This window comes from Pteropus vampyrus, unplaced genomic scaffold (assembly GCF_000151845.1).
Source record: "Pteropus vampyrus isolate Shadow unplaced genomic scaffold, Pvam_2.0 Scaffold46, whole genome shotgun sequence".
In the NCBI taxonomy this organism is placed as follows: domain Eukaryota; kingdom Metazoa; phylum Chordata; class Mammalia; order Chiroptera; family Pteropodidae; genus Pteropus; species Pteropus vampyrus.
This window is the reverse complement of record NW_011888827.1, coordinates 7,524,633-7,550,647: the sequence shown is the minus strand read 5'-3', so window position 1 is coordinate 7,550,647 and position 26,015 is coordinate 7,524,633. Positions and strand designations below refer to the sequence as shown.

The window sequence follows — 26,015 nt, the reverse complement described above, 5'->3', positions numbered from 1 at the left end:
TTCACACATAACTCGTGAGATTCAAGTGCCTTTTTTCTGCTCGGGAAGTAATATTTACGATAAACTATGGAGATCAGTGTAAATGTGCCGATATTTCCAGGCCACACTAAACTCAATCCTAGTGTAAAAAAAAAAAAATTAATAGGTTGCCTCCTCCTCTTTCCTTCAGCCCATTTAGTCTTTATCCGTAAACTATATTATATGTATTATACAATACAGGTATGTCTCATGTTACATGAATCTACAATGGACACTTTGTAGTAATTTTGAAGAAAAGGAAAATAACTCAGGGACGAATACATCTTGCCAGAAATGGTTAGTTCTCTGTTCATGTAATCTATTTATTTATCTAGTACCTTATAGTTTACAAGAGCCTCACATCATTGTTCTCTCACCCCGTGAGGTGAGCCTAGGGCTATAGCCTCTGTTTACAGAGAAGGAAACTGAGTCACAGAAATTTTTAATAGCTTGTTATATGGCTATTTCCTCAGTCCTTAGACACCATCATGGTAAGACATACTATCAATTTAACCATAGGTTTTGAGAAAATAAGGAAACTCTACCTTATTCTGTATGCATGTTGCCTGTAAGACACTTCGCCATGTTTCTGAGACACTAAATTATGTGCTTTTGGAGGGAGGAACGTGTACATGTATCTTAATACCAAAGAAATATAATAAGTAGCAAAACAATGACTTAACCCCATAGTCTGAGTCATTGTGTATATATAATTTTATTTCTCAGCTATATTAGAAAGCCGTGCAAGGCAGGACATTTTTCTACAATTTTTACATCTGTCTCTCGAAGGGCTTAATATAGTGGCTTCTGTACAATATACTCAGAGGGATAAAAGGGCCTGCTTCCTCCAAAAACAAAAGTTAAAACAAACCCTGATTTCTTATGCTTACACTTCTGAGTGCTAAAAATCCCCAGGAAATATATGTGGAAACTCCCCAGAAGCAGCATTTTATCTTGTTTTTTGGCGGGATCCTGTTTGGTGACTAAAAATTGACTCATAAGTTTGCCTTTCTAAGTTCCTCATAAGTTTGCCTTTTTAAGTTCCTTCTTCCAATGTCATTGCTCTGGGAGACTAACAAAACTTTAGAAGCCTAGAGATCTACAATCAGAAGTTATCTTTCGGGAGGAGTTCTAGAGAAACTTCAAGATGAAACTCTAGCAATTCAGAGTTTGATTTCAAAATATTAGAAAAAGACTTTAACATGTTTGCATCACATAAACAGCCTGTTTTTTGTTTATTGTTGCTGAACTTGATAAGTTTGAAGTTTAGATAGCCTACATATAAAAATAAGAAAGCAGGAAATAAAGCAAAGAAAGCAAGACATAAAGAAAGAAAATTGTCACCTGGAACTGTGCGGAAATTAGTTTGCCTCCAATTGGAGTTATTTTTTGTACGAAGGGGGGAAAAATCAACTTTTTATTTCAATCCTGGTAGAAATGGTTAAAAAAAAAAAAGTTTTTCCAACTCTGTGAAGCAAAAGAAATTAGACTCAAGGGGCCGTAACTGAGCTTCTCACCGGATTATTGTGCAAGGTCTCCTTTATTCCCCCCACAGTGGATAATGCATGTTCATTGTGATTTATCTGGAGCCGGTTTCTTTTACACCCTCGGTCTTTATAAAGTCAAGCTGGGACTGGGGCTGGAGATTTGGGCAGCACCTGGGAGACAGCATCCACAGTCCAGAGAGAATCAAACAGTTGGGAACATGAGCAATCGCGTGGGTCATTGACACTCCCTGCGGTATGAGCCCCACTTTTTGCCTCCCAGAGCAGACCAGGAGCCATTAAAAATGGGGACAGATGGCATTATCGATCTACCTTGGAAATTCCCCCCAAGACTGTGTGTGTTGCTTCGTTCTTGGTTTTAATTTCTCACGTGTGTTTCTTACCTAGAATGATCGCAGCTCGGGCCACGGCAGGACAGTGAACATTTGGCCAGCTTGGTTTGGTCACCTGGCAAAGACCAGATTCGGAGAAGCAATGGCGATGAGGGCCTTTGTCCTGCTGGCCATCTTTGTGGAAGCCTCTGCGAAATCATGCACTCCAAACAAAGCAGGTATGCCCTGGTGCTAGTCCCTTTTCCTGGACAGAAAAGTTTCCTGAAGTTTCCCTTTGCAAAGCTCAGAGCTCTGTGCTGATATTGTTATAGAAATGAATAATGTAGCCAAGTAGAAGCACTTAAGCCTCATCCCCTCCAACACCCCCGGTGCCAACTGGACTTTTCCCACAAGAAGTAAAAATATTTTAGATAAATTTAGACATTTTTACAATTAGAGAATGCTACATAGATGGATAAATAGAAAATCTCCACATATTTTTCTACTTTCTACTTGACTATTGTATTTCTGTCCTGTGCCATGAATTACTGTTTCAGAGCATTGTGCATGAAATGAAGACACTTCTTATTTTGTTATATGCTCATTTTTATGGGATTTAAAAATGTTTATATATGTAATTATATATGAGAGATATATATTATATATGAAATATAATATTTAATATCTTTTAATATTTAATATTTAATATATATATATCTTTAATCTATCCAGTCTGGCTTCACAGATCTATTCCTTAAAGGAGATTAAAGTTTAAAAGTGGACTAATTTTCAATACATATTTAGTACAGATATTCCACAGATGTAGCAAAAACTATAAAAGTGGAACTTCATTGACAGATTTGGTGAAAACTTTTATCACAGCTCATGAAGAATAGTGGGGAAAGTGTTTTTAATCAATTGTTTCGCATATTCAGCTGTGGCTGGAACCGCTATTGTTTATGCAGATTAGTAGGATGACCGTCTCTGATTTGCAACCATGTGTATCATCTTTCTAGATGTCATTCTTGTGTTTTGTTATCCCAAAACCATCATCACCAAAATCCCCGAGTGTCCCTATGGATGGGAAGTGCATCAGCTGGCACTCGGGGGACTGTGTTACAACGGGGTCCATGAAGGAGGTTACTACCAATTTGTAATCCCAGATTTGTCACCTAAAAACAAGTCCTATTGTGGAACTCAGTCTGAGGTAAGTCCAGGCCATACAATGAGGAGTCACTAAAATGAGACAACTGGGCCCAAGAATAAGACATCTGCTGTTTACCCGTCAAAAGATGCAGAATTCACCAATTTCCTTTTAAGAGTCGATCCATACTCTTATTCCTGGGTTGTTAGTGTTATTTCAATCCTTCTCTTCTGCCTAGTTTCAATGACTCTTTGGATTTGAATTTTATTCTCTTAATGTGTTGCCGGAGGCAGCTAGGGCCCCTTCTGTGAGTAGAACAACATGCATTCCCCACCTCTACCTTGCTTTGAGTTCTGAGCATGTGCTCACAAGATGCCACCCTTTCTGGGTTGGATGGGAGGGACATCCTCTGCCTGAGACTTTAAAGTGGTGATAAAGTGCATTTGGAAGGGCATTTTAAGTGAGTAACCAAAGCATAACACAATTCATAATTGGGTCTTGTGAAATACCCAGGAAAGGCAATTGGAATTAAAAGGAACCACAGACAACTTCTTGCCAATATCCTACGTGACGGAGGAGAAATCTGAGACCTCCCAATGAAGTCACTAGTCCGGGGGCACAGAACCAGTAGGAACGCAGTCCTCAAGGGAGGCTATTCCACTGCTGATGTCCAGCATCCCTACTGCCTTGACTACAAAAGACTTGACAGCAATCGGGTCTCAGAAAATGGGACCAAAGAGCTCATAAGACCCCACAAGGATTCAGCGATTAAGTGGAAAGAGCCATAGGCATGATTAACAAAAATGTCGTGTCCTTGAGTTCCCTGGTAAGGTGAACTAGAAATTATCTGCGTTGTCTCAGGCTTTTCAGGTGGACGTTCAAGATTCTTCTTGTCTCTGATATCCTGTGATTTCAGCATTCAGCAAGTCAGAGGAAAGCTTCTCAGGAATCATGCTCATGACTGGAAGAAAGAAAGAGCAAATAATTAGACAATAATGTTCTAGAAATGGGGGAATTCTAGAAATCACTCTAAATGGGTGAAAGTATTCACATAAGATCACGTGGGCAGGTAAAATGGGTAAAAAATTGATGTTGGGAAAGAAAGACTCCTGAACCAGTTCTTTTTGGCCAGAAGCCTAGTGGGTAAATGGATTTCTTTTAAGTGTACAATGGTCAACTCAGATTATTTTAAACAATCTTAGTTGAACAGACTCCAGAATTCTTTACAAAAATGATCAGCCCACCAGACAAAAAGCGTAGGTGCACATTCGTGTCTCCCCACGGGGCTTTTTTCAGAGCCATCTTTAAATACTTTTCCCAGAATCCTTATTCTCATCGTGGGGGTACAGGGCTACCCTAACGCCTTCTTCCTTTCTCCAGTACAAGCCCCCCATCTACCACTTCTACAGCCACATCGTTTCCAATGACAGCACCGTAATCGTGAAGAACCAGCCCGTGAACTACTCCTTCTCCTGCACCTACCACTCCACCTACTTGGTGAACCAGGCTGCTTTTGACCAGAGGTAAGTTGCTCTGAGAGTGGAGGATGGGATGCTCTGTGTGTGCTCTACAGTCCCTGCCAATCAGGCATGTTTCAGTCCTTATGCAAAATTCTCTCCCCTTTCCAGAGTGGCAACTGTCCATGTGAAGAATGGGAGCATGGGCACATTTGAAAGCCAATTGTCTCTCAACTTCTACACTGTAAGTGGTATCTTCAGGTTCCCATCACTGCCAGGAAATGAATGGGTTGGACATGCTGGGTTGCTTCCTTGGGGTTTGCTCTTATATAGGCTCTATGCAGAACCTCACTCTTGAATTCAAGTTGAGACGTAAGCTTTGGTCTAACTTTAAACCTCTTTAAAAACTAAACTCAGAAAGCCAGATTTATAAATGGGATAGAAGAGCTGAAAGTACCACCAAAAAAAAAAAAAAATCAACCTTCCCATTCTTTAGATGAAAAAACAGGCAAAAGAAATCCTATGAGCTACAAAGGTCAATAGACAGTAAGACAGCCGATGTCTCTTTATCCAGATTCGTTTCTACTACAACCTGTTCTAGAGATTTATAGTAGGATGTAGCTCTTGTTAGAACATTTGCACAGAGTAGCGAGCTTCCTACCTAAGACAGGGCCAAGGAGAGAGGTTGGGTTTGACCTCTGCTGCCTAGTTCTCTGGTTGCCAAGCCCTTCACTTAGCGGGCTTCCTCCACCACCACCCTGTTTAATTTGGGCATACTGCCTCTGTTGACATCCAGGTCAAAGGCACATTTGGTCTCTCTCAAAATAAAGTGCTCCAGAGAAATGAAAAATACAATGGCCTTTAGCCCTGCTGCCATCCTGTTTAGAAGGTAGAAGGGGAGCTTTGTTTTTTAAACCTGCAGCTTCCAGTGAGGAGAAATACACATAGCATACTAGCCCAGCTGGCTGGAGGAAGATGCAAGCAGAAATAGAAATCTTTACATAGAACATTAGAACTAGAATTTATCCTTAGAGGTCATCATGTCCAACCCTTTCGTTTCATAAAGAAAACAACTATATTACCTGGAGTGCCACTAACTTGGTACTCTTTAAACTTGTTTTATTGGGTCCCTAGAAGCTATTGACCCTGCTGGACTCAGAAGGTGAGAGCTAGAAGGGACCTTAGAATCGCCTAGTCCATTTTACAGCCCAGGAGGAGGAAGTGATCTGCCCCAGATCACGCAGGTAGTCTGAGACACAGTTCTCCTAACCCTGTTCTCTGAGGCAGACTTACTACGAAGGGAATGAAGCTGAAGTTTCACGACCCCCCAGTTGCACAGGCCCCTCTCAAGGCCCTGTGTCTAATTTTGTATTCAAAAGTTTGACCCTTTTCATTAAAGAGGGCTCTCCAAATTAGATAAGCTTTAAGGTTCCACAGAATCCTGCCGCATCCCACTAGAGGTTAAGTCCTGAAAAACAAGGAATCCCATGTGGCCCCTGGATGTGTAATCAGGAATGTTAATACAGGGCTAACTGCCAGGGCAGATGAAGGGTGGCAAAAACCACTGTAGAAACGGATGAAGCGTGTCCAGAGAGAAAAACAGGCTTCACGTATTGACTACAGTCTCAGGGGACATCCTGGTGACAGGCTGTCTTTACTACTGTGTCCCCGTCCAGAAGAACATGACTGTTACTTTAACTAGATAAGATTATGGGTATGAACCTATGAAGATTTTTACGACAGTTGGAACTGGAGAGGCACCAGGATTGTCGAAAATCATCATCCACCGTCAGCCATGTTGGGCTATGTTTCAGATATAAGTATCAAATTTTAGAACTAGAAAAAGCCTATTCTTTTTTAAGAGAAAACAAAAAATACAAGGCATGTCCTCAGCATCACCCAGGCCATCCCGTGGGCTGGACAGACAGACTTAACAGGATGCCCCCTTGAACTGTTCTAGAAATGAGGCTGAGACCTTCCTCCCCAGGGGACTACCAAGACCCTTACAGGACAATCAGACTCAGCAAAGACAGGGCTCTGATGCTGTGACAGAGAATTTATACTGATTAATATTCCCACCGTGTGCTTGGTTTCCTAAGCCTGACTCACATGGTTGGTATTTTTCTTCTCTTCCTTCTTCTGCTTTGAGAGCATTCTTGTGTGTTTCTGAAGCAACAGTTGCTCCCTGCATATATTTCCATCAAATTACCAGCAACTGAGCTGTGCCCTAGATTGTACAATGAAATCAACACATTGCTGATGGCTTAGGATTCCGAGAACTCTAAATGCTGGGCTCTAAAACCACCAGTTCTACTCAGGAAGCTTCTTCTCTTCTCTCCCTATTCTCTCCCACTCTTGCAATGGCCCATGGTTGGTATTTGTGTCAAAAAGTTATTTTGCCTCCCAATCCAAAATAAAGGAAGGTAGTCAGTTTGCAGGAGCAGCCTAGCACTGTGGTAAGAAAATAGGCCTTGACATCAGACAACTGGTTCCACCATTTACTAATTGTGTGACCTTGGGCAAGTTAGTTAACCTCTCTAGGCCTCCACCTACACATTTGTTAGATGGAGATAATAATAGCACTTACTCCATGCATTTGTGATGAAGATTAAATGAAATAATCCTTATGAAGCACTTACCACAGTGCCTGGCACAAGGTAAGTACTGTGGAAGTAACCATTCTCATTATGTTAACTTCTGACCCCATTTAAAGTGGAAACTCTGAGAGCTCCTAGTGCTAGCATTGTGGTCTTTATAGAATTGAACGTCAGTGTCCGTATGGGATTAGGTGGATTTATACTCAATTAAAATAGTACTGACCATTTCTTGTGGCTAAAGATAAATGAAAAAGCTTGGGATGAAACCAATGCAAGCAATAGAGGCCAAAATTTAGACTTCCAGAGCCAGAACAAACTTCAGAATCGATCAACCTTGACCTTCCATACAAAGTTTAAAACCCTACTGCAAGACTGCTGAGGCGCAGGCTCCCCACCTCTTCCAAGGACAGTGGCAATTTTGCCCTTCCCATTTTAGATCAGTATATGATAGCTGACATCTTGAACTCTGGCCCATTGGTCCTGGTTCTGTCTTCTAAAATAATACCGTGTAATGATGTTGCTGACAGTTCTTCACCTTTCTCAAGCTTGTCTTTCCCACGTAAAACATCCTCCAACTGCCAGTGGTCCATTTGTCATCCCAGGTACTCTGCTCTGAGTATGACCCATTTAGTCCATGCCCCTACCGAAAAGCAGAGCTCAGAATTGAAATGTTATATTCTAGACCGTGTCAGACCAATGCAGGGCATAGTGAGTCAGGGGTGACCTTCTAAGTTCTTGGAGATTCTAGAGACATGTTCTAGGATAAGATTAGCTTCGGGCAGTTTTCTTTCGCTGCTGTCTCACATTGAGCTTGTGAGCAGAAGCAGCTCCCAGATCTTGCCCACGTGACCTGCCGTTAATTCAGATGGACCAGTCCTCACGTGTTACTAGCTAGTCGTGACTCAATCTTTTGATCAGGTGAAGGGCCTGGATGGCATGATTTTTCAAAGCGCTCCTCTATCCTGTTCAATGAATGAGTAGTTTACGTGGTGTTTCTGGGTTTCCAAGAATGCCAAAACAGACTCTACGGGTACCATATGGAGAAGCTATCTGGAATTAGGTCCCTAATTTTCATGTTATAAAGAAAGTAGAGGGATAGCATGCTGGGGTCGCCTTAGCTGTAGGATGAGAAGTGAAGAAACTGACCATTAAAAGCGTTTTGCTTCAGAGATTGAATTAACAGTGTAGATTCTGTTCTCCACTTTGAAACAGAATCAGGCAGTTTCCTCGGGGAGCAGAAGCATTATTCCAATATTCCGATATTCTGCTGGCTGGTCCCTGGGAGATGAGGCTGGGAGAAGCACCTCTGGCTAGGTTGGAGACTACGTTATGGTCCCCAGGCTAGGTCCCACACTTGGAAACAGTCTCCTGAAATATGACAAATCTCAGAAAATAACAAGGAACATTTAAAAACCACTTCAATCTGCTAGTAAATCACTTGGAATGAAGAACATTTTTGTTTCATTATTGCAACCATTTAAATGGTGCAGGTGGCTGACATATGGGAGGAAGCATCTGACTTCCAGGTGACTGAGTTCAGGAACCCTGGCCGGACTTGCAATCAGTAAAATAACATAAGAGGCACTAGAAGATGACTCTGAGGCCTCTTGGAAAATTCTCTGAATTTGACCTTTAGGAGGTTAAAGTCCATTTTAACTAGATATCCTTGCTACAGTATTTACCTATTGCAGTTCTGCAAATCTCTAAGTCAATGATCCTTAATCTTTTAACTAGTATCCTGGTTTAAGCTTTATGCTTCTATTACATAAAACCACCATCATAAAAAAATTTTGTGTGAGATAGAAGAAGGCAAAGGTTATTCCCTTTGTGTAAATGGGGAAACTGAGGCCCCAAAGGCTGACTGTGTGTCCCGCGTTAGTGGTGGGACCTAGGATTTGCTCAGAGTCCTTGTTTTTCCATCACGATGCTTTGGTCTATGGAAGCTAAACTCGGAGAGTAGATAAAGGTCGTTACTAGAGTTGAATGAACCCAAGACACAAAGAATGGAGAAATCAGCCTTCTTTGGGTAAGTCAAGTGGAAACACTGCTATTATTCCTAATAACTCATCCAGAATTGCCTGATGAAAATGACAGCCGGAGACCACACATGCCAGGCCAGTGAAGAAAGGCTGCTGCTTCTGTACTCAAGTCATGGCCATGACCCCCTATTGCACTTAGAGGTGAAACCACAGTCTTCTGGATCCACCCCCGTAGCCTCTCAAGCTCATCTCCTGCCCCTACGCACTTCCTTCCTCCCCACCACTTTCCCCCTTGACTCAGTCATGCTCCAGCACATTGGTCTCCTTACTGTCCTGCCAGCCACGCCCTCACTCCAGGGCCTCCGCCTTGGCTGAAACACTCTTCCTTGGATACCTGCATGCACGATAGAAGGGTTTCTTAGTATCAGTACTCAGCCTGGAAGCACAGGCCTCATCAGCTCTCCCGGTCTTGGTTCAAATGTCACATCCTCAATGAGTCCTCTCCACCTACTCTATTTATAATTGCAGTTCACCCCTCCTTGGACTCCCAATCCACCTTACCCTGCTCTAATTTTCTATAGCTTTTCTATATAATGTACTATAGTCTATTCTAACATACTAGGTAGTTTACATACTCATTGTCTATCATCCATCTCCCCTGCTAGAATATGGGGGGGTTAGAGACAGAGATCTTTACTTTGTTCCTCAGTAATCTCAAAAGACAGAACGTCCTGACGTAGAAAGTAGCCCAATAGAGAGAACAGTGCCTGCCACTTAGTAAGTGATCAGTGAGTTGTTGTTATTGTCATATTTGTTAACTGAGACTCGGATCATAAACTTTCCAACCCAGGCTGGAAACTGCTCAGACACGTAGTAGAGGAGCAAGGGCAAAGTGGGGTTGGATGTGTTTGGTCACCCATGCCCTTGGTTAACTCAGGAAAACACAGTGCCTCAGCATTCCTGGACTCCACTTCCCCCCTCCCCCACCCCATCAGCCAAGTCTTATTTCTCTTTGGCACAGATAAGACATATAGTACATGTCTCCTTGTGACCAGCAAACCCGGACATGTGATGTCCTATCCCTTCCAAGATGGCACCAGCATCCTAAGTGGCAGAGCATCTCTGATCCTGGAGGTTTCTCACTGTGGTCTCGTGTGCCTGTGCCTTTTGCATTGATTCCCACCCCTACCCCATCCCAATTCATCTGCTTCTGTCCATCCCAACTGCTCATTCTGAGAGGTCATAATGCCTAGTGTCAATTTCCTTCCAAAGAATGCCAAGTTCTCCATTAAGAAAGAAGCCCCTTTTGTTCTGGAGACATCCGAAATTGGTTCAGACCTGTTTGCAGGAGTAGAAGCCAAAGGGTTAAGCATTAGGTAAGTAGATTTACTTTGTGTTTATATTTTTAAATACAAAGTGAAGGGGGAAAGATCAGCAAGAGACTTTTTAATCACCAGTTGTTTCTAGGCATACAACACTCTGGCTCAAAGGGATATCTTTTTTTTTTAATCCAGGTTTAAAGTGGTTTTGAACAGTTGTTGGGCCACACCTTCAGCTGATTTCATGTATCCCTTGCAGTGGCAGCTGATCAACAAAGGGTAGGTACTACTCTCCGGAGCCCAGGGCTGACAGATGGAGCTAAACACATTCAGGGCTGCTCTGGCTTGGGAGGAAGAGGCAGAGCCTATTGAGGTCACATCGGTGACATCCTCTGTGCTTCCAGGCTGAGTACCGACACTAGCAAACATTGATATAGTGCTTTCTGGTACCAAGTACTGTTCTGAGAGCTTTATCATATATTAATTCATTTGCCTTACAGGCAAAGGTGGGAGGCAGAAAGAGGCAGCGGCAGCAACTGTGATAATATCTGAACTGAGGTGTAACCACATGAATGGATAGATCATCTAAGAGAGGGAGAAATAATTAACAACGACAAACTTAGCAACCCGCTGGATATGAAAGGAGGGAAGAGCAAGGCAAAAAGGCTGAGGAATATGTGACAAAGATGGCTTTGCATTGTTGAGTCTGTGGATTGTGAAGACTTATTTGTTGTTGGCTGCTTGAGAGGGGACTTTCTGGATAGGGGGCGTTGTGTTCTTCTAGAGCTCGGGAATGCCATGTTGAGCTTGAGGTTGTGATTGGCCAGAAATACTGGGAATTATAACTTCAGAAAACAGGGGAGATTTAGAGCTAGGCTGAAGCTGTGGGCATCGTCCACACCACGAACGGCAATCACAGAAGAGGCCATTCCCCAAACCAAAGCAGACGGTGTGGCCTTGTTATTACCACAATCCATCAGGGCTTAGGTAAACATTGGGGCCAGGGACAAAAATGATTAGATAGCAAAGGTCGAGCCACTTTGAACCTTTAACTATTTATTTTCATTTAACGAACACTTGTAAAGTACTTTCAACATAGCAGACATGGCTCTAGGTAGGTGCTTTACAAATATTAATTTCTTCACATTTCATTAAACCCCTATCAAGTAGGTAGTATAATAGTCTCTGTTTTATAGATAGGAAAACTAAGGCACAGACAAGACTGAAACTTGCTCGAAGTCTAGAGCTAGTAAGGGGATGGATGATCTGGGGGTTCAAACTCAGGTAGCTGATCTCCTGAGTAGCATTGTAGGACAGGCCAACAGAGCCACATCTGAGCCACTCAGCAAAACTTCCTGCAGAGATGGGATGTTAGTTTGGGTGTTTATTTCACATCTGTTACTCAGTGCGTCCTTTAGGATGTGTTGATGATGGCCCAAGCAAATGACTTCAAGGAGATACTGAAATAAATCATTGACCTACTGGTACCTGAAATTACTATGCAGCATTGGTAGCCTCTCCCAGATGGTGGCCACACAGGAGCAAAGTATTTTGCCACACGATGGGATCTCCTCCCTACAGATAGTTCTGGTGCTGTTGCTTTTATCTGACAGATGTGTAATATAGCAGAAAAAGGAAAGCTTGTGGCTTTGGGGTAGTTGATACAAGCATCCTTCAAACTCGAGTGTGCACAGGCACTACTGAGGATGCCTGTGATACATGGAGGCACGCTGTAAGCCTAGCACCCCAGAAGGGCCCTGAGTGAACCCTGGGAATCTGCATTTAAGTGCAGTCATGTGGAAGAAGTTCTGATCTATTTCCATGTTCTGCTTAGTTGAAAGGGCCCCTTGAGGTTGGAGATACATGCACACAGACCAGTGCCAACCAGGAGGATGAGGAAATCGCTCCCACAACCTTCCAGATGCTTTTGGTTCACACTAGGCCTTTTTGGAGGAATATCCAGTTTTCAGAGTGCCTGGAGAGATGAGAATAACTATATTATCAGGAAGTTTGATCCTGTGTGGGGAAGGAGTTTCCTGTGGTAACAGTGTGAACGCCCCGCTATGGGTGTTCTGTCATCCAGGGATTTCTGTCATAGCCAGGCAGGGGCCACAGCCAGCACCAAGAGGCAGTAGTGCCAAGGCATCTAGTCCTGCCCATGACTTGCCTCCTCCCCTCCCTGGACAAAGCTCTGCTTACACTGTTTTCCACTGGCTGACACCAGGCCTTGGGCACTCCAGCTGCAAGGAGCTATTTTAAGGACTCACATCTGAGTTGGTACAAGAATCTCAGGTGTATTGACCAAATGATCTCCCTAGAGTCTTATTTCACAACTCAGAAAATGCCTCCAGTCCTGTCACTGCTCAAAGGTCACCACAAACAGAGGCCAGCTTCCAACCCCTGGTCCGCATCTAAGGCACAGTGTTCACTTCTGATTTCACTCAGTAACTCTGAGAGTTAACGTTGCTTCAGTCCTGTCTCTAATTTGGCCCCGAATGTCTGGTTCTGGTGGAATGGGATTGGGAGAATAGGTGTGCGCTGAGGACATTCTGGAGGAAAGGACACGGAGTATGGTGCAGACATTCTGAGCCCTGCTCACGCTGCCACCAACAAGCTACACAGTCTGGCACATGTCACTTAACCTCTGAAGCCTGGCTTTCTCATCTTTAGAGTGGCGAGCACGTAAAATGAAAGCAGTAAGACATGAAAGTGCTTTTAAAAAGTTAAAAGCACAAGAGAAAATGAAAAATCTCAGTGGTAGCAACAGGTCCTGGACGGAAGTCAAAAGGTGCGTTATTTTCAGCTCTTGCCTGCCAGTCTCCCCCCGCACCCCCCTCCCCCAAGAAGCTGCTGCAGCTGCAATGAACATGCACAGCAAATGCAAGTGGGAGACAGTTTTCCGCTGCAACCTGGTCCTTCAAGCAGTTGGTGCCAAAGTGTGGTCCATGGCAGCTTCAGAATCACTTGGGCACTTGATGTAAATACTCAGCACGGCCCCCAACCACCTGATTCAGAAACTCTCTGCTTTCAGGAGTCCTTAGGGTGATTCTGAGGCATGCTCGAGTTTGAGAACCTCTGCCTTAGAGGCCCGAAAGTGTTAAATCCCAAATTGTCACCTCCTCCAGTCTATTTGGACTAGAGATCTCGATGATGAGGGACACGGTGTTTCTGACCAGGGCCCCTGCTCACATCGCCTATAGTAACCAACAGCTACAAGAATATAATCTCTAGTTCTATTGATGCGTTTAGCCAGACAATGGTCCCTTATAAGCACAAATAGAGAAAGGGGAGGGAGCAGAGAGACATTTAACAGCTGATGAAAGGATAATTATTGGCAGGGCATTTAAAAAAGAGAAGAAAATGAACCAGAACACGTTGCAAGTGTCCACTTCTCAAATCGCTGTGATGAGCGTGACTGAGGTAAAAGCCTTACTTCTGACCCAAAGAAATTGTCAGTCCCTCCCATACCCAATGACCTCATCCAGCACGATTTCTTCCAGCCTGAAGCACTAACAAAGTAAAGCTTTCTTCCTTTTTCTCAAGTTAAAGAAGGGCTAAAAAAATGTTTCTTTGGGTTATTTAAAAAATAATAAGGTAACTAATATCTGTTAGCTGGGGAATTTTGACTCATGTTTGTGGCTTTTTTTTTTTTTTTAATCTCTTGTCTTTCTCTCTTTTCTCTCCTGTGTCATTTCTCATCCTACCTCCCTCCCTCCTCTCCCCTCTGCTTCTCCTGGGTCTTCAGACTTGTGACAAACGGAAGCGCATCCTCCGGGACCAGACAGGGGGCGTCCTGGTGGTGGAGCTCTCTCTCCGTAGTAAGCAACCCTGTTTTCCAAAAGGTTGAGTTCTCTCTGGGCTGCATCCACAGGCACGGCCGGTTGGAGCATTTTTGCCCAATTGCCAAACCAGTTGTGCCTGTGGACACAACCTTCACGTGCAACTCTAGTCTTCTTAACTGGGGCCCGGTAGCTCATGAAAAATCAAGGAGTCGAGGTTAGTTAACTACCCTGAGGAGCTCTACCTGTGGCCTAGATTCCAATGCCCCCAAGGAATTAGGACATGCTGAGCTTCCAGGTAAAGCCTGCCATCAACAATCATGATAGAGACGTGTGCTGGGAACATCCAGTGCAAGTCAACAAAACTTGAACTGGGCTGGGCCCTGGGGTTTCAGAAACAAAGGAGTCCCACGTGGGCTTTTAACATCTAGCAAGGAGAGAGGTGTTAAGTGCTAAGGGAAAGGAAGATGCTGTCAGCGGTGGGGGTGGGGGTGGGGTGTGCTATGGGAGTACGTGACAAGGAGTTCAACCTCGTTCAGGACTTAGGGAAGAGCTCTGTAGGTCACCAAACTATGGCTAGGGACGGGGTGGCGCTAACCCAGGCTGCCACCAGATTTCGTATCGCCTTCGAGCGAAGAACAATTTTTACCTTTTTATGCAGTTGAAAAAAATCAAAAGAATGATATTTCATGATACATAAAATGATGTGAAATTCAAATGTCAGTGTCTATAAAGAAACTTTATTGGAACTCAGCCACACTCGTTCATCTACGTGTTGTTTCCAGCTGGCAGCACCAAGTAGTTGCAATAGAGATCCCATGGCCCGCAAAGCTGAAAATATGTACTATCTGGCCCTTTGCAGGAAGTTTACCAACCCCTGCCTTAGAGAGTTGAGAAAATGGTGTGAGATGAAGCCTTTGTAAACCTTGCTATAAACTTTGTTCCAAAGACAAGGGAGAGCCCGCTGGTTCAATCAGGAGAGAATACAGTCGGGTTTGCATTTGAGAAACATAGCTATGAGACATCTCCTTCCATGATCTTTTCGTAAACCTTCAGCATTCTCTCTCTTTACTCACTACAGGCAGGGGATTCTCGAGTCTCTATAGCTTCTCAGGTAAGGAAACAAGGCACCTCTGGGAAACGTCATGGGGCGACACTTTTAATAGGCAGATATATGTTTTAAAAGAAGCTCACCTTCTGCCCAAGCAAAGCCGTTAAAAATTGAAAACTACTCTTTAAAGCACACCTGAGTGGGGTAGAGGGCGATGGAGGTAGAGAGGTCTCTCTCCAGCCAGACCCTGAGCTCTGAAGGGAGGGAGTGAGTGGGGGCAAATTGGATGAAGCAGAACTGGATCCCACAGGTCTCGACAAAGACATCGCCAGGTGGCATCGCTTTGTTCTTGCATTTAGAGAATGTGAATTTCAAGGACCCCATTCATTCAACAGATATTTGAGCCTCCTCTATGACTCTGCCCCCTCCCCCATTAACTGAGTGACCTTGGGCAATGACCTCTCCCTCTCATTCTCCAACTGCCTCTATGAAATTGGGTTAATAACTGCCCCCATCACACATGGCTGTTGTTTGGATTAAATATTACAGCTGAGGATACCAAACAATGCACAGCATATGGCAAACATCCAGTAAGGATCAGCTAGAATTACTATGACTCTGTACCAAGCGTTATTCTGGGTGGTATAGTTATTGCAATGAGAGGCAGGCAAGGTTCCTGACTTTCCTAATACGCGTGAAATGTTGGGGTCTGGGAGGGAAGGACACTATGTAGATGGAAGCCAGGAAACTCTGGCAGGAAAAAACATTTCAACTAAGACCCAGGATCTCACCTGAATGATAAGAAGGAGGCAACTAGGCAACTGAACAAGGAGATGGGGTGAGACAGTTCTGTTTGTTAATAAACTCACAGATGTGGACTTTGTTCACTCAGAGGAAATCATGTAAACCAACTTTTTTTAAGGCTCCTATCCAATTCCAGATTCTAATTTTTTAAAGGCAGGTCTACAGCTAAAGCCCTACAGTGAGATGTCTCGTCATTGTATTATTGAAGTTCAGATTCCCATCCCTCAGAGGTCCGTATCCTAGGTTTATCTGTTGGGTTCTGATCGAAGTCAGCTACAAAAACCCCAAAAGATGAACAAAACTGACTTCGCATAAAATGTAGAATTTATGAAAAGTTGTTGCTTAACACCCCTGGTTTGACTCTTTTGTTGAGTTGTCCTTGCTCCTTGTAGAACTGTTTCTGAATGTGCTGTCTCCTTTCCTGTCTGGTTCACAGATGTTCTCTACCACCTCATCGTGATGCTGGGGATTTGTGCCGTGCTGTAGGAAGGAGGTAGCCAGGCAGGCGGCTGCAGCTCCTCCATCCACCATCATCTCCTCTGTCAATGACAACTCACATTTATTGTGGCCAAAAAGAACAGACGACCGTATTGTTGGGGAACAGACAATAGAGCTTTGCCAAATATGTGTTCCAATGATTTTTGTGAATTTCAGTGATTGTTTTTCTTTGGTGTCCTACTTCCTCTTTTTACTTCCTGTGGATGCTATGGTCTCTCCTGCGGCTGCTGGAGACTTCTTTCCCCATATTCAAGTCAGGGCTGCAGTGGACTCCTTCAAAAGCTATTATTCTAATTTTAAAAGACTAGCACACCCAACCAAGTGCAGCTGAGCATTTTGAGGAGAATAACCACAAAGTCAGTGCTAAGAATGCACAGGAATAGCCAACTATGCCAAAAGGGCCTTTGTCATCAACGCTGTGCAATTCTAATCTGAGGACTACAGCTCAGCCACCAGGCAGGGGTTCCAGTCTTTCAAATGATGATGTGGGAATCGGAGAGGAATATAACAGTTTTGCTCAAATCTGAGTAATGTACAGGAAAACAATTCCTGAGAGCCCAAACCGCTCACACAATTTATTTGATCATAGGGTTTCTTGAATATGTATAAACATTATATAGGTATAAACTCCTTATTTTTATTGCTGATATATAGTTCAAAAAATCAAAAGAAAATTACGGATTAAATAGGAATAAAGCTACAAAAAGAACAAAACCCACAACAACATTAATTTAACATCATAATGTGGCATTGACTAAATGAAACTGCTATGGCAACATGACTGGGGAGTGACTGCCATGATAGGTCCTCGGAAGCGTGTCGATCCCATCCTACCAGACGAGGCCTCCCCAACTCTCTCACTACTTTTTCCTATTTGGTCTAAGAAATCTTCATTTGTACAGAATGGTCTGACCTCATGTAGCTTTCACTTCAATGTTCAAATTCATATTTGTTTTTATCTCATGAACTTACAATCATGAAAATGGAACCAACAACAACAACAAGGGAAACAATTACAAATATGGCAATGTAATCACTTGGTGCCGCACCCTGACAACACTGCCACCCCAGTGACCCAGAATACATTAATATTTGCAATTTACATGGCCAAGAAAACAAATACTGAATAAACCAATCCCGGCTGAGAACTGGCAGATCTCTGAGAAGGCACCATGGACCCCAGTTTGAGGCTTGAAGCTGGAATGAGACAGGAAAAACCAGAGCTCTAAGGTCTTTTCTTAGTCCTGTACAGGCTTACTGAGTCGGCTTATGATTAGATACACCTCAGTTTGTATCTCTGCATTTTATGTATTTGAGAAGTCTTGAGATTTGTACTTTGATGGCTCTTTTACACCAGAAACGTTCTCGAACCTCTGGAGACATGAAGTGCATGTTTGTTTAACAATAGGCTAGATTAAAATGACCCCATGTGCTGTACACTGGTCTCAAAGCTGGCCTCAAACCAGTTTGACATCTCTTCTTCCTCTAAATTTAAAATTTGTGTAGTCAGGAAGGACAGAAGACATTTTATTGGTTCTACTGAAAAACTCTTAAATAGCATACTCATAGCCATAATCGAAATCCTTGGCTGTCAGAATAAAACAGTGTTGTATTAGGTCTGCTCTATTTTATCGCAATGTTTAATGATCTTGTATCTCTCCCTGGTGCTATGGAATAAATAAAATGCCTTAAAATGATTAAACATGACTATCGCTTACAGTGGTAATATGTTGATTCCTCAACCCTCTCAATGCTTTCAACAGCTAGAGCTTCTTAGACTCACGTGTATACCACACAGACTTTCCACCATTCTACCCTGCATTTACATTTCGAAAATTCCCGTATTGGGTTTCTGATGCAAAGAGATAAAGCCATTTCATATGATTAACATGGGGTGGGGTGCGTTCTTTTTGGTCACCTCTGTCTCTAAAGCCCTAATGTCTCTCACCAGCAACCAGATGTGTTTTGACTTAAAGTTAACTAACAGTCCCAAGACGTTCGGTCCATCTTCATGTCTCACGACTTCTCTATTGAGGAGTTAAGAGAAAACACTCTCCAAATAGTTCTCTCTCGCAAATTCCCATTAGTGCTAAACATAACAGAGACATTTAGAGAAAGAGGAAAGAATATATTCTTCCTCAGGTATCCTTGGTTGGCATAGAAAAAAAATACTGGATATAGATTTTAGGAAATTGCTCTTAGCAAAATTCTTGGTTATCATCCCTAAAGACTCTTTCAAACCTTGAGTACTATAAAAATATATACTTTTAGATATGAATATATATTTATACACACATATATACTAAGTACACGTACCACATAAACCTCTATTGATCAATTCATAGATATATAGACATATAGACATACGGACATATAAATATAGGTATAAGTATAGGTAGAGATAGAGATAAATATAGATTTATGTGTTTGTATTCAGCACATACGTATGTATATCTATGCATGTAAATACATATATACATGCATATGTGCACATGTGATATCTGTGTGTATGCACATGTATGTATATGTTTTATGTGTATGTATGTGGTTGAATGCCAAATATTTATATTAAAATATTCAATAAAAAGGGCAGAAGTATTAAAGTTTTTATTATATGAACATAACTTCTGTAAGCATGTGGGCCAGGACAGACACATGCGCACGCACACGCACACACTCACACACACTCCATACAGTTACAAAGATGGGATAATAAGAGACAGTTGCTATATCCTACCCCATTCCTACATCTGTGTATCATTTTCTAATGCCCTTTTAATATAACAATATTTGATCACTTAGTTACTTCTACACTTTTGAACATATCTCTATTAGTCTTGAATATATTACATTACTACTATTTATGCCTCCTCTCTCCAACTAAACTGAGAGCTAAAGATCATAGAAAGTTTCATATTCCCTTCTATCCTCCACTGTGGTAACTGGCACAGAGTAAGTGCTCAATAAATATTCCCTGAATTAATGAAATGTTCATGTGGATGGATGGATGGATGGATGGATGGATGGATGGATGGATGGATGGGTACTGGCCCATTTCTCTAAGAGACTTCACAGCAGAGGCTGCCTTATTCCCTTTCATGGTGAAGTAAAGTGTGTGGGACCCAGAAGCCTTGGTGCCGAACAAAGGAAGAAGTTATGAGGCACAAGAAGATAAATTTTGTCCCATTCTCTCCATGCTGGGGTAGATGACATTTATATGTCATCTTCATATAAATGCATTCTACCTTCCCTCCTCCGAGCGTCAGTCAAAGCTTTCAGCCCACGCTGCTGAAGGCCTTTGGAGAGGTGCAGAGACTATCACAATTAAAATAAAATTGTGGTCCAGAAAATGGAGTCTGTGCAGGGCTTAGATTTCAGCTGCCTACCTCTGGGCAAATGAAACGTACTGCCGATAGGAACACTTAGGGGCTACGGGGAACCCTTTGTAAAGTGCTTCCCTTGGCCCCTATTACTGTCTTTCTTCCTGAAGAAAGGCAAAAATTCCGCCAAACCTTTTGTAAAATCTGGTATTCAATGCTCTCGACCCATCTAAAGGTCATTTGTTTCCCTGTACAGAGCTCAAAAATATCTCTACAAAGGCAGCTCAGTGATCAAGCAAAAAAGAAAACCCTCCCAAGTCCTGCTAGGTTTCCCCTCTACAGTCATGAGACATTCAACAGGAAAAGGTCTCAAATATGATCCGTCATTCAGATGGCTTTGCCATATTCAGGGGCAGCCACACAGAAGAGAATCTAGAGGTGAGGACTTGCAAGGGATAAAAAAAAAGTGCTGTAAATGTATTAGTGGTTTAGTAAATCTATTACAAGAACCACTGAATAAAACAACATGGAATCTTATTCTTTGTGTAAAGGAGGAAATGCTCATGGCAGAATGGACGGGCTCATCATTGTCTGCTGGAAATTACCAAAAAATATTAAACACATCATAAATGAACAAAAATTTCTACTTAGAAGTCAAGCCCTGATTACATCATTTGCTCCATGGATGATAGGAAAGCAATTAAACCATAAATTGAGAATGGGACATTATCCATTTGGAAGTTGCAGTGCTCACAGAAGCTCTGGAGCCAGGCCTTCCAGCGACTGTCTGCAAGGGTCCTGTCTGCTCAGAGTGGCCTTGTCCTACTGGATTTCAGTGATCACTCCCTCACACCTTAGGTAAAACTTTAAATCCTAAAAACATCCCTGAGATGCCTTCTGAGGTGGGTTTCTCTCTCCTTGCAGGCTGAGTGGCCGACAAGGAAAATAAGCACGAAAGGTTAGGGAACGGCCACCTTGCAAAGGAAGGTGGTGGACCTGTGGGTGGCCCCAGACTTCCTTCTCCAGCTTTCCGTTCTCCCAGAATGAAATTGGGTTCACTGCCTACTCACAAGCTAATGAGCCAGAAATATCTGGCAGCTCGGGCAAGCTCCCTGGCAGGCCTGGGAGCGACAGCCCAACGCTTGTCCCCCAGAAAACGAGTTCACTATATACAGCTCATCCAATTCCTTAGTTGCTTCAGGCCACAGAACTCTGTACTAGGATGAGGCGGCCAGCTAGATGGCTTCCCCTACTGGGCCACTGACTCAGGACCCTAGAACTACCTAGCCAAATGGTATATGTAATGCTCCCCACAGACTTTCATGGGACCCCACAAACATCTTTAAAGAAAATGCTCACCTCAGAGGCTCTCTGGGACTTTGGCTTCCTCCTCAGCAAATTCGAGAAGTAGAATAGTGAAGTCTTTTTTGCCTTTCAACCAGAAAGTTGCTTATTCTCCTTTGCCCTGAGGGAGGCAAAGGAGACGGCTTTTGAATCACAGAGGAGGGGCTGCCTGTGACATTTAGCCTCTGAGCAGGCAACTGGGGTCTCCTTCGTTTGCTTACTGAAATGTTTGTAGCCAGAACTGTTGCTACTGGGCACGAGCTGCTTCAGAGAGGAAAGGCTTTAGTATACATGAAAACTTGATGATTTCTTTGGACTTTGCTGATAAGCCTAGATGGACAGTAAATAATGACCTAAAGGATGAGGGCTGATGGAGGTTAAAGTTGGTTGCCAGGCAATCTTAAGAAATAATAATACTTTTGAGCTCTTACTATGAGTAGGGCCCCAGATGAAGCACCTGGGAGGGCAGTATTATCACCATTCCTATTTCACAGATGATAAAACCAAGCCACCAAATCAGACAGCTAGTAAGTAGTGGGACAGGATTCAAAGCTAGGTCTACACTGCTGCCTTCTAGAAAAATCTTCCTCTACTTGAAGTCAGTTGATCAATACAGCTACCAGGAGCAGAGTCAGAAACGGGAGAGTCGATGACACACCCTCTTCCCTCTCGCTTCTTTTCCTGGATCCCCACACCCACCGAACACCCAGTGTCACAATCACCACCCACCACCCTCACTGTGACATCGCCAAGATTTTCTTGAGAGAGTCTCAAAAGGAGAATCCTGCCTCCCAGAAAAGACAATGTTTATCAGAAAGATGAAAAGTCATCATGATATGTTTCAGTGACCAACGGAAGGCCAGGATGGAGGAGAAGGCAGAGGGAAAGGGAAAACATTTAAATGTGTAGAGATAAGGTCCTAGTAGCCCCAAACCGATGGGTTTCTGTCCCCTCTACCTGGGCATTTTAGACTCGGGAGGAGGGGCACAGAGGAAAGCAGACATTATGATTCCTGGGCTTGTATGTGCTGTCGCCTCATGTGGGAGACTAGACCGGGGTGTTCGAGCAGAAGCCAGGAGACCGTGTGGCAAAGAGAAAAGAGGCATCCCGCGGGGGTTAATCCAGGGGGGAGATAAGCTCTTATCGTAGATTCCACATGTGACTGTTTGAGGGGACAGTAGTCCTCTCTGAAGGAACAAGACCCGGCGTCATGAGCACCTCCCCGTGGACCTCAGGGGTCCCCACGCACTGCAGCCAGAGGATTCAATGATTTCGTTCAGTTCCTCCGTACCTCCATCAGAGACCCAAATGGGGCAGGTGGGTACAGCTGGCCCGGTCTTACCTTGCCTGGAATGGAGCCTCCCTTCTGAGAGATGTGAATGCGGAGAGCTGCCATAAACCCGTACGGCCTTGTTATCACCTTGGTTGTCACTCTGATACAGATGTCAGCGGGGGGAGGGCTGCTGTGGAGAGGGAACGCTACACTGCTCAAAATCTCGGGCTGCCAGCACTTCTCGTTAGCAAATCATAGACAACTTCCCCGCTTTGAGGCCCCCTACTTTTAAGACCCACACTTAAAATGGCTGGGATCCTCCCCCCAACCATTCATGCATTGCTGACACTTGGTGGTTGCTACTCAGGCTTTGATATGATCAGTTTAGGATCAGAAAACTAAACTGACTCCATGTGCAAGCGGGTACTCGCCTGGAGGGAGGTGAGCTGAGCTCCTCAGGCTTCCTGGGGTGGCCCCAGAGCTGGGCCATATACAAAAATGTTGTTCGTAACCAGAACTGCGACTCGAGTCAGGTTTGGAGCCTACGTCAGCATTTCCACTTTCAAACTTTATCCTTAAAATCTTTACTTACAAGCTAAAAAGAGAGGTCTTACAACACAGTAAAATTACGGTGAAGCGAAAAATACGATGTCCCCTGGAGTTCCTGGCCATAGATTCCCTTCTCCAGCACCAAAACAATATGTCAGAGATGGGTAAATTACCACCCACAGGCCAAATCCAGCCCACCACCTGCGTTTGCAAATAAAGTTTTATTGGAACCTAGCCACACCCATCATTTACATATTATAAAAGGCCACTTTCACACACAACAGAGGTTAGGTGGTTGCAACAGAAATTATGACCCCCTAAAGCCTAAAATATTTACTGTCTGGCCCTATATAGAAAAAGTTTGCCAACTCCTGCTCTTTATTTAACTGATCTTATTATACATGTGCCAGACTATTTGGAATGAATAGTCTTGAAAGGAGGCAGTCATGTGTGTCTACACAGCTCCATTGAGAGGACAGGGCCAAGCACCCTCTACAAAGCTTGTGATCGGTATTGTCTAAAGTGGATAATGATCTTGTCCTTCAACTGGAAACCAGTGGACGAAATGCAAATGGGTCTTCTAAAAATACCCTCTGGTTAACGATAGTGGACTAGAGGGACAGCGATATTGTGTTTGTAAACTGCCGCAAGTGATACCCACGCAAAGTGCCGCTTTCCATTCTGGATGCCATGTTCACAGTGTCTCTGAACAGACAGTATCTGGGCATGGTGATTCCCACCATGCCGGCCACCACAGGACCTGAAAAGGAAAGAATGGACGGGCAATAACCAGTCTGCAGGTCCCAAGGGATGGACTCCACGATGCACTTCAAGTCGACAAATGCAATTCAATAAGTATGTGTGAAGTGCCCTCTCAGGGCAAAGCTTGGCAATAGATCTTCGGGTTTACAAAGAGGCAAACTGTAGAACCCACAGACTTCCGTTGGAAAGTGACGTCATCGATTGTTATAGACTGAATGTGTGTGTCTCTTCCAAACTCACATGCTGAAGCCCTAATCCTCACTGTGCTGGTATCAGAAGGTGGGGTTTGGGGGAGATAATTAGGTTTAGATGAGGTCATGGGAGTAGGGCCCTTATGCTGGGGTTAGTGTCCTAAGAAGAAGAAGAAGAGACACCAGAGCTTCCTCCCCTTGTCTCCCATGTGAACACAGCCAGATGGTGGAGGTCTGTAAGCCAGGAAGCGGGCCCCACCGGCGCACGGTCATGCCGGAACCCCGACCTCAGACTTCCCCATCTCCGGAACTGTGAGAGAATAAATGTCTGTTGTTTAAGCCATCCGGTCTACGGTATTTTGTTTATTTTGTTACAACAATCGAGCTGACTAAGAAAGAAATCAATGACAATGTTATTCATGCACTGAAGATGTACAAAAAATCAGAAACAAAACAGGAGCAGCACAAACATGAAAGTAACTCATTCTGATTAGAGTCGGATTTTATTTTAATTAAGCCGTGGGAGACAGGCAGGAGCAGGTCTGGCTACATAATTTGCAGGGCCCAGTCTAAAATGATAATAAGGGACCCCCTTATTTGAAAATTATTAAGAATTTCAATCAAAACAGTGACAAAAGAGCGTTAAACCAGGTGCAGGTGACTTCTGCACAAGTCACCTGCCCATGAGATTGATAAAAACACAGAACAAATCAAAGGGCATCTGACACAGAGGTGTAGAAGAAAGGCAGTTCAATAGAACTGTCCTGGTTTGGGTCTCTTCCTCATTTGTGGTCCAACACCTCAGAGTCTTTGTGTGTCCTTGTTGTTACCAAGCAAGCTGGCTAACTAGAAATATGCAGGCAGTCTACGGCCATGCCACCCTGAACAACCCGATCCTGGCTGATCTTGGAAGCTAAGCAGGGTCGGGCCTGGTTAGTACTTGGATGGTTAGTACTAGGAAGACCAGGTGCTATAGGCTTAAAAAATAAGGGATTGTAAGCTGACAAGGTCCTTGCAATCTATGAGGTCAACCAAGGGTTGCCTCACCTAAAAAAAAAAAAAAAAGAAAGAAAAGAAATATGCATGCAAAGGTAGTTTGACCTTTTATTTTCTTAAGGTTCAGGGTTCCTAAAAGCCTAGAACCCTGGACTTGAATTTAAAACTACCTGCCACCATACCTGGACCAAAAGGCCACCTGCCATCAGAGTTGTCTCCCTGTGTGGAGGCCATTCCGAAGCTTGAGCTTCTCCTCAGGCATGTGCCCAGTCTGGAAGTGGACGGTGGCACTGAGGAAATGCAAGGACATCGTGGCAATCTCGTCCACATGCTTGGTTCCACTGTGGATGGGAAGTCCGCTGGCCACCATGTATGCATCCCCAGTGGTTTCAACCTGAAAATAAAGTAACAGAGTGGCCTTGTGTCCTCCATGAGGGTGGGGGTGGGGTCAGAGACCAAGGCCCCTCATCACTGACGCCTGCTTTGAGGCCCCATACTTTGGAGCGTCACCACCCTGACCTCCACTCCATCCAAGTTCCAGCATCCCCTCAAGTTTGCTCTTGTCCTGGTTCTTCCACAAAGCCTTCCTTCTCTGAGCCCTCTTCTCCACGGTCACTGCTTCCTCCTCTGGATTCTGATAGTGGTAGTAACCCTATTTTGACAACCAAAGCTCAAAACCAGTTAGACATGCAGCAGGGTAATGATGGGGTAAATCCTGAAGGATCATATGGAGCCATTACTGAAATGTCTTCGTTCCACACAAAGGCTCTTATATTCTTTTATATATATACATTATACAAAGTATATACATTATGCACACGTGTAAATGTACATATCCAGTCTATCTGCACTGCCCTCTTCTCTCCTGATCCTCCTAAAAAAATTAGGTTTCAGATCCCTCATTCACAACCGAGAATAAATGACAAACATAAGCTTAAACTTACAGCCCTTTCCAGATACATTCGTGTTTTAGCAGAATCCAGAGATGATGTGATAAAGGCAGAATGACTGCTTTAGCCAAGCAGTAAGAATACCTTTGTCTCCTGGTGACCCTGCCATTACACGGCGTCAACAAGTACGCAAGTCTAACTTCCTCTAGCCCACCTTTCCCCATTACC

At 43.7% G+C, this 26,015-nt stretch overlaps 1 protein-coding gene across 1 annotated transcript; it reads left to right on the top strand.

Moving 5' to 3' along the window:
• The first annotated feature begins 1,997 nt into the window (after positions 1–1,997).
• Positions 1,998–16,450, top strand: TECTB (tectorin beta). The gene is made up of 10 exons (XM_011359324.1): positions 1,998–2,073; positions 2,851–3,041; positions 4,359–4,501; positions 4,607–4,679; positions 10,284–10,387; positions 10,526–10,609; positions 13,669–13,750; positions 14,076–14,148; positions 15,191–15,223; positions 16,401–16,450. The coding sequence occupies exons 1-10, from the start codon at positions 1,998–2,000 to the stop codon at positions 16,448–16,450; spliced, it is 909 nt and encodes a 302-aa protein (XP_011357626.1).
• The last annotated feature ends 9,565 nt before the right edge of the window (positions 16,451–26,015 follow it).

What these genes read in the sequence shown, in the direction of transcription:
- TECTB (XM_011359324.1), top strand. Translation starts at nt 1,998, where the DNA reads ATGGCGATGAGGGCCTTTGTCCTGCTGGCCATCTTTGTGGAAGCCTCT. An exon ending in CAGGCTGCTTTTGACCAGAG is followed by an intron (nt 4,502 to 4,606) that starts GTAAGTTGCTCT and finishes TCCCCTTTCCAG; the next exon opens with AGTGGCAACTGTCCATGTGA. An exon ending in TGGCAGCTGATCAACAAAGG is followed by an intron (nt 10,610 to 13,668) that starts GTAGGTACTACT and finishes AATTATTGGCAG; the next exon opens with GGCATTTAAAAAAGAGAAGA.